The sequence below is a fragment of the Amia ocellicauda genome, chromosome 3, assembly GCF_036373705.1.
Source record: "Amia ocellicauda isolate fAmiCal2 chromosome 3, fAmiCal2.hap1, whole genome shotgun sequence".
Lineage (NCBI taxonomy): Eukaryota > Metazoa > Chordata > Actinopteri > Amiiformes > Amiidae > Amia > Amia ocellicauda.
The window spans coordinates 5,387,364-5,395,978 of NC_089852.1; the positions used below are offsets into that span (position 1 = coordinate 5,387,364).

The 8,615-nt window shown below is 39.7% G+C and overlaps 1 protein-coding gene across 3 annotated transcripts; it reads left to right on the forward strand.

The window, feature by feature from the left end:
- The first annotated feature begins 33 nt into the window (after nucleotides 1-33).
- Nucleotides 34-8,494, forward strand: atrip (ATR interacting protein). Of its 3 annotated transcripts, XM_066697865.1 has the most exons (14): nucleotides 34-165; nucleotides 810-1,270; nucleotides 1,630-1,712; nucleotides 2,088-2,258; nucleotides 2,696-2,814; nucleotides 2,915-3,078; nucleotides 4,163-4,243; nucleotides 4,375-4,501; nucleotides 4,617-5,333; nucleotides 5,503-5,645; nucleotides 6,296-6,387; nucleotides 6,527-6,613; nucleotides 6,765-7,026; nucleotides 7,284-8,494. In XM_066697865.1, exons 2-14 carry the CDS (start codon nucleotides 946-948, stop codon nucleotides 7,349-7,351), a joined length of 2,439 nt encoding a protein of 812 aa, XP_066553962.1. In that variant the 5' UTR covers nucleotides 34-165; nucleotides 810-945; the 3' UTR covers nucleotides 7,352-8,494. The 3 variants fall into 3 exon arrangements, with proteins under 3 accessions (XP_066553962.1, XP_066553963.1, XP_066553964.1); XM_066697866.1 differs by lacking the exon at nucleotides 4,163-4,243; XM_066697867.1 differs by lacking the exons at nucleotides 34-165; nucleotides 1,630-1,712 and having other exon boundaries at nucleotides 1,158-1,270.
- The last annotated feature ends 121 nt before the right edge of the window (nucleotides 8,495-8,615 follow it).

The following is an 8,615-nucleotide window of genomic DNA, read 5'->3' on the forward strand; positions in this document are numbered from 1 at the left end:
GTCGATGAATTAAGTTACACCCGGAAGTGATGATCCAATGCTGTCGCACCGCAAGGGTGGTAGAAGTTGACCGGTTTACTGGTCCCAAATGTAACAGTTTCAGTATGAATAATATATATTAAAATAATTGCCGGGAAACAATGGACTTGTTTGTTTACTTCTCAGGTATGTTTTGTAGGACACGATTTATTTTTAACTACCGCATTTCCTGTATTACTTTCTTTACATTTTCGCTTTCTCTTGGGATTAGGCTTCTTAGCGGTTTACAAAAGTTAATATGTACATTTTAACAATTTTCAATGAACCAGCTGAATTGTAAATACACGTAGGAAATGCAACTCAATACACTTCCTGAAATGTGTAGCTAAATTGTCCCTTTTTTGCTGGCGCACACATTAAATACAGATATATAGCTCGATTACTGTCAGTACTATTACTTACCTTTAATCTGCTGATTAAGTGAAAGTTAAAAAGGGTTCATGGCAAATTAAAAGACCAAGTTACACCTCCATTGTGTGTCAATTCAGCAAATGCTTTAGCAGTGGAAACAATCATTTGTCGATACACTTTGGGTAGTTTGAAATGTATTTTGAATAAAGAGGAATTAAAAGTGCAAATCGGATCAAATGCATCTGCTTTGTTAATTCGTCTCCTGATTGTTTGATCTTAGATACACCTATATCATGGCCATAACTAGTGAAAAGTGGACATTGGGCAGTGTAAGAAGTGTATGGCTGTATTTAATATGAGAACAACCTGTTTTGTATTTGTTTTTTGGTTTGTTGATTTCAGTCTGCTCTGTTTTGTAGACTAATCATTACCAGGATCTCTGCTCACATTTTATATGGGAAGAAGAAAAAGAGCAACGTGGATCAAGCCCAGGTGTGCACTTCGGCATCAGGCTTTTTGATTGCCTCTTTTGGAAGTTCACCAGGAGACCACTGTATGGAGTACCCACCGAGGAAACGCCTTAAGGGCCCTGAACGCAGTGTGACCTCCAATGCTGACCCTTTTGGTGATGATGAGGATTTCACACAAGATGATCTTGATGAGATAGATGTTATTGCATCTCAGGCAATAACGGAGGACATTGTAGTGAAAGTTCCTAAAGTGAATTTGGGTTCAATTATCTCTTCAACGGGGGCAAAGAGCAAAGCAGCGTCAGGAACCAGAGACAGCTTTGCTCTGGCCAGTAGTCATCATGTGAGCGGTGATGCTAGATACAGCAACTTGACCGGCAGTGACAAACATGCAACAGAGCAACCTTGTGGTGAGTTTTTGCGACAGTGCTTACATGGAATAACTGCATCAGACATTTGTTAATTATTTTAATTATTATTGACACAAAATGTAATGTAGCAAATTAACAATTAAAAAAAGTAAAGATTATTTGCATTAAACTGTAAATTGCCCTGGATAAAGGCATCTGCTAAATTAAAACAATTGTTATAAATTTACATCTGCCCTTAAATCTTTAGGGTCCTTTTAGAAAGAAAGTTGTAAGTGTATGAAGTCCCCTGTGTTCAGTTTGTAATGCCGAAACAAGCATTCCTCCATGTGTACCCCCTCCCTCCACCCCTCCTCTCATTCTTGAGCTTTAAGGACTATTGTTTGGGGGTTTTCTGGCAGGTAATGGAGATCAGTCTAGGAAAGACAGAGAAACATTGTTCTATGAGTCGTTTGAAAGCCAGCATGCAGAGCTTAAGAAAAAGGTAGGGATTGCAAAAATGTATTGAAATGTTTTTTTGAAAAGTGGTTGTGGAAATTTGCAGTTTCTTGTATCATACTGTAAAACCATTAATTGATTAGAAAGATGACTGTCTCCTTCAGGGAAGATGCTCCCTATAACACAGTGATAAAGCACGCAAGCACACAATATATTTTTATTTTTTATTGTCAATGCTTTCCAGAGTCAAATGTCAGTTGCATTCCTGAATACTGTTACAGATCTAATAGTTATTACCTTTTGTAAATAAACATGTAAGCGACAGTTATCCACTCATAATTATGAATTGTCATCAGTTCCCTCATTATAAGGTGGTGTGAAAAAAGGGCTGTCTATTTTCTTTTTCTCCCATCATGATCAGTTAAAAGGAGTGGAAGAGCAGCTGCTGATCAGGAATGGTGAGATCCGGGTGCTGCGGGACTCACTGCGACACCTTGAGCAGGAGAGAGAGCAGCAGAGGAAAGCACAGCTGCTTGTGGAGCAGGAGAGAGCACAGATCCAGGGCAACAGGGAGAAGGAGCTCAATAAGAAGGTCATCAGTATGTTTAAAATTCACCTAGGTCCTTCAGGAATCAGTGAAATGTGTTGGGAACACTTCAGTTACAGAAATGGGGAAAGTGCTTCTGTTATTTTTGTTCTGGCATTGTATATTATATACAGTGCAACATACTGTGCTTTTGTTTTCAAATTCTTCAAAAATAATAAATGAAATGGATACTTGTTCCTTTTACATATCCATTATTTAAAATAGTCTCAATAACATAAATGCTTGTACACAAAGAAAGAAATGGCATCCTTACGACTAGTGTCAAATACAAGGTGCTCAGAGAATAAGTATGTGTCTACTAACCTCATCTGTTCTACAGTGTTTCCTGGTTGCCTTGAATGAATCGCATCATTTTGAAAACATTTTACTCATGATCCCATGGCTCAATTTATGTAATTGTTCTTGTTTGTTTTGCTCTCCAGATTCAGTCCTTGCAGTCGGAGCTCCATTTCAAAGAAGCAGAAATGAATGAAATGAAAATCAAGCTGCAGACCTGCGAACGAGGGAACAGACTTTCTGCTTTTTCCGTTACAAAAAACAGGTAGGAGCACACCCAGTCACATTCAGTGCATATTTTATTTTCCCCTTAAGGCTAATTAGACGCTTGGTTCCTGAGGGTGTTAACGAGGTCACTGTTTCAGCCCCAGACGGAGCTCTTCTGGAGTCGTGCCACAGGAAGGCCCTTCCTCTCCCGCAGTCAGACGGAGCTCGTTTCTCTCAAAGGAAACCTTTGCTACTGATTTACCCAGAACGGCTTCGCCTGTCAAAGTCCACAAGGTCAACCAGTGTTTGTCCTCACAGGAAGGTATTGGAATGTTTGCTGCATTTGTTGAACCTGCATTCAGTACAATGAAAAGCCATGGTGGAATTCAGTTTTAAAACATATTTTCAAGTTTTCCACCAATGCCAGTAAGATGAGTATCTTTGAATCACTTTGAAGTCATAAGGTCTATTCATAACGGACGCAACGCTATTTTTCGTGCAGCAAAGCGATTTTCTCATGACCCTTTCACACCGGTAGCAGCAGATGCATGTGATGTGATAATTTAATTAAAAAAAAAAAAAAAATCTTCCAAGGAAGAAGTTTAAGTAATGTTAATGTTGGCTATACGTTTAAGGTAAATCATGTAATTCAGAATATAAAGTAATATGGTATATAAACATATGCAAATGCTTATTGCATTTTAAAGCAATATATTTTAATAATCTTATGAAGGAAATAAAGAATTTAAAATGGTTAACACTTCATAATAATACATTCCTCCAGTGTGTACGGTTCCCAGGTCATTACATGAATGCATGATGGTTACTAAAACAAGTTATTGTAGAGTTTAATGTTACCACTGGTTCTAGAGCAAACAGAGAAGCTTATTATTTGTTAACGCAAGTTTAAAGTAATGTAAACGTGTAATAATAATAACTTACATTTTAGATTTCTGTCAACTGGAGACTCCTGCTCTTCTATTGCTTTTAGCTACTGGGTGGCATCTCTACGGTCTGCCACATTGTAGAAGAAACATGTGAAATGTTGTAGACATGCAGTTGTTTTCCTTGTATTGTTATTTCTTTATTGTTGTGAGCAGTACAAATCTGTCATTGGTCACTTCCCTAAATGTTGCCTGTCAAAATCTCAGACTTGGAAACACTTTCTATTTTAATCGCGTCGTGTCACAAGCAGTGTGAAAGCTCCCTCTCTAAACAATGTGTTCTGTTTTTTTTTGTCGCAGTGCTGTTGTCGTACCACAAAATCGCCTGCCGGTTTGAATAGGCCTTAAGGGTGATTGAGGCATTAAAATAAAACAGCCTCACAAAAAAGTGATCATGATGTCTTGTTCACCGGAGTTATTATAATTCTGAAGACTGATCTCTTTATTCTGCTTCACATTTAGATACAAAGGCACTTGGCTCTCCGTTGAACAGCAGCATCAAAAATGATTATCAATCTACTTCATACAGATCTCAGTGTCGAGGTAACCTGAGCTGGAGTTAATGCCTATGTTTGCAACAAAATAAGAAAAAATCTAGTTTCTTAAACCCTGCTTTTCATAGAACTGTTTTGATACATTAAGGATTTAGAATTCCTATTTTTTGTCCCATGAAGGGTCCATTCTGCTCAACCTTTTGCTTCAACACCCCCTCGACCCAAGCCCTCTAGGACTGTGCCACCTGCTCTGCATCACCCCCGAGGCCCTGCCCAGCTCCCTTTCTCAGCACAAATATTTCAAATCGTAAGTGCCCTTGTCTTCAGTTTTCAAAGTGGGAATCTTTTTCATTCTTTGTGCCGTATTTCTTGCTGGTGTTCTAACTTTTTCTCATTTGATTTAACCCCCACCACCTATTTAGAGCATCAACTGCATCAAGCGGTGTGTCAACAGAGAATAAAACTACCTACAGGCAACACAATGGCTTTAATCAAGTGCAGAGCCTTGCCATTTCTGGGATTAACATGCTCGCTCTTGACCACCTGTCAAACGAACCCAGTTCTAACATCGTCCAATCACACGCAAGCAATAGATGCTCAGCTGCAGTCCACCTCTTACCTCTATTAGAGTATCACATTGGCATGTTCTGCCAGGCACTGGAGTCCGCAGAGACCGCTGGGAAGAGTCCTTTAAGAGGAAGCTCACTTTCGGTCTCCTCTTCCGAAGGCAGTCTGAGCACCACGGCCGAGGAGTCCCTGGGCAGTCTGGAGGAGTTTGCTCTGGCAGCTCTGAAGGCTCTGTACCATCTCATCTCGCAGAGCCTGGAGGTGGTCCACGCTCTGCTCTCCAACAGGATGCAAGAGTCAACGAAAGACTGTGCTCCGAAGGTTGAGGTTGAGGAGTTTAAATTGAACTCGCTCTCTTTAGCTGAAGGAAAACCAGGATCTTCTGAAGCTCGGGAGACGTCCGACCAGCTCCGTCACACGGTGGAGGTCCCTCACCCGTTGTTCAAGAGGCTAATGCAGCTGGCAGACCCCACATTCGCCGGGGCCGCCCTTCAGAAAGAGACGGTGTTGGCCAGCAGTTTGACGACGCTGAACATGCTGGCGGAAAGGGCTCCCGACGCACGTCTTGTTAGGTAGGAATATTAAGCAATGGTTTATATTTTTTTTACTGAAAGCAAAATCTGAACAGAGAAGTCACCATGATATTCCCCTCTTTCTCATCATTTCTACAGTTTTTGAATGGAATGGATTTTAAAACTGTTTTTTTTTTTTTTTTTTGTCAATCCTTCTCTCTCTCTCAAGTTTCAAGTGTTTCCTTGGCAGTCAGCCCATGGTGAGGTGCCTATCGGCCGACTCCTCGTACAGAACTGTCTGTCTGTCTGTAAGTCTGCTGGGTCTCACAGCCAACCATCGGGATGTGGCGGCTCAGCTCTGTTCACATTCAGGTGAGCTCCTTTATGACACCATCGTCCTATACATGTTTTACATGATTATTTGCTTAACATCAGCTGAACATAACATTAAATATTGAATGCAGGTTTGTGCAAACTACAATCAATCCTATGCTAGTGGCAACATTTTAAGAAACATTTTCTTCCCTGATCCTTGGTGGTTATAGATTATATGGTAAATATGTATATATGTAAATATTTAAATACGTTGCATTTTCAGTATGCCTGCACTGTGGCAGGGCCAGGAAATCTCAGCTGACACACCTCTGTGCTCTGTGTTCCTGATTCTTTTATAAAAACACATTCATCTACCCTTATTAAAATACACACAAACCTGGCGCAGCAAAGCATTTTTGTAAAGGAATGGCTTGACAGCTGCATATGACCTTTTCCAGACACAAGATTGTTGTGAAATAATCTGAATCCTTGTTTTGGAAGACAATCCAACATTTATAAAAACAAAAAAAACAGTTTTGATTTCAAGAAAGAACCCAATTTATGACTTAAAGGGGTAAGCCACTATTTTTGATTATACCTTTTACAGGGTGAACATTTATTCATTTTATCGCTAAGATTAAGAATAAAAAGCAAATTCAAACTAGAGGACTGAAAAATAGCTTTTATTATTTTTTATCTCTTTCTAGAAGTGTGTCCTCTCCAGAAATTATACATGTATATAACATCCAGACCTGACAAATCAGTCACTGACAATGACTGGACTCTACTGGAGGTGGAGGTAATGTAAGATTTTTCATCACATAAATAAATATAATATAAAGCTAATTGTTGTAAGGGTGATTGTCTTAAGCAGTGCTATTCCTATACACTCACACCTAAACATAATTTAAAATATTGTGTATTCTCTCTGTTCACAGGTTGTGCGTTTTTTAACAAAGCTGTGTACCCAGAGTCCTTCCTTGTGCACTTCCCTGGTGGAGCCTTCCTGTCCGTGCAATAATGAGGTACAGTACAAACAGTGTACAGAATGGGTTGTCTCTTCCTTTCCCTTTGCCAGATGAGATCCTTTCAGTTCTGTGTTTATCCCACATGGAAGTAACCATGATGTGTAAGTCGGCTCTGGCCTGGATGTGAAACACTTTCCCGTGTGTGCAGGTCGTGCGCACCCTGGTGCTGGTTCTGCACAGGCAGTGGCTGGAGGTGCGCGTGCGCGAGTGCAGGGAGGGGCGCGGCGGCCCACTTTGGGCCAGCCCAGCCGTGGTGCTGCTCAGGGAGGCGCTGCTGCTGCTGCACTGGCTGTCCCAGAACGATGCCGGCTTCACCGAGCACTGCCTGGACGTGCTGCACATGTACGAGCAGGTCATCCCGGCCATCCGAGACACCTTCCGCAAGATCCCCAACCTCATGGAGAGCGAGGGTGAGTCCCGTCACTGTCCCACAGCCTGGGCTTTAAGTTTTGAGTTGATTTTAGAAGAGTCCAGTCTCATAAATCTGTACAATCACAGGGTTATTTACTAATTAGATTGGGTATAGAGATGTACAGAGAACTGCATATGTCTGTTCCTCAAATATATATTATTTACTTTTTTTTTTTTCATTCTGTAGAGTTTAGGCAGGAATACTTTGAATACCTGTGTACTGTGTTCCTAATATATGGTTTAATGTTTCATACAGAATTGGCTCTAGAAGAAATCTGTCGGCCAGAGGCAGACACAGACGATATGGACATCGACTATGAATAATAGCCCTCCTTCCTCTCACTCCAGTCTGTTTCTGAAAAGGAATGTGAACGTTTTCTAAATTGCTCTTCTGTTTCTTTCACTTCATTCTGTATTATGATTTTTTTAAAACACTGAGTGTTTTAGTAATGTCTGCAATGATGAAGGCACAATTCTGTAACTTTTTTTAAATTATCATTTAAAACCAATCTATTAACAACTTTAGTTAAGGTTTTAAATGTTTCCTTTGTTTCTCCTGCAGTGTTATTTTTACGTATTCCTGTCAGTGTTGTCTTTGTTTTGTTGCTGGGAGCTGTTACATCTTCTCTATTTATAAATTTCTATGAAATTTAAGTCACTTTCCTTTACTGATTATGTTCGTAGGGTCTGAAAAGGTATAAAACCACTTCAGTTTTTGTATCTTTATAATGAAATAGTTTTAAAACCGTAAATTACTTATGAATGTATAAATCCGTTTCAGACGTTTTTTTTCCTGGATACGTGACCTTTAGGCAACCTATAGCCTTAGTATATTTATTATTAAATCCTAGGAGATACAAACCCATTACCTTTTTAGTGGCCTTCAATTTCCCCATGTATTGTTCTCCCCACACCAGTTGCTATTGTTCTGTCCTTACACCTTCACAATGTGCTTTTATTTATAAGCAAGCAAATACAGCCCTGATACATGCATGTCTGTTATCTCCTATCTTAAAAAAAACATATCTGAACCATTTTAAAAGTCTAATTGTGATTCCTCTCCGCAGAGGAAATGCCATCAGGGTAAACCAGATGAGCATGTAGATAAATTGTCCGCATTTTAACATATTTGACAGTTAATCTGGGGTGTGCATGGCAATGTGCCAGGACTTTGTCCAAGTCCAGCTTCCTATGAATGTCCGAGACTCTTTCAACGCCTTCTTGTGATAGTGAGAACAGAAGTTAAAGCTTCTGTTAACTGATGCACTTTTCTATATAGAAATGAATAAAAACCTGCAGGCATTTGTATGTAAACCTTTTCCAATTGTTGGTTGTCGGGAATGTTTTTTTCTAAATGAAGGTCATAATACCTCTCACCTATAAGTATGTAATAAGAAAGTTAATAAATCCCATAATAAAACTACCCCTTCTATATGCATCAATAAATGCACAGCCTGGAAACTATAATCTTTTCAGGGTCTATGGAGACTATTATTTCAGGCCACTATGGAAAAACAAAAGACGGTCCCATTCAAACAACTGCATTGTGTGCGTGTGCTTTTTATCACTTAATAAAAACTATTTGATC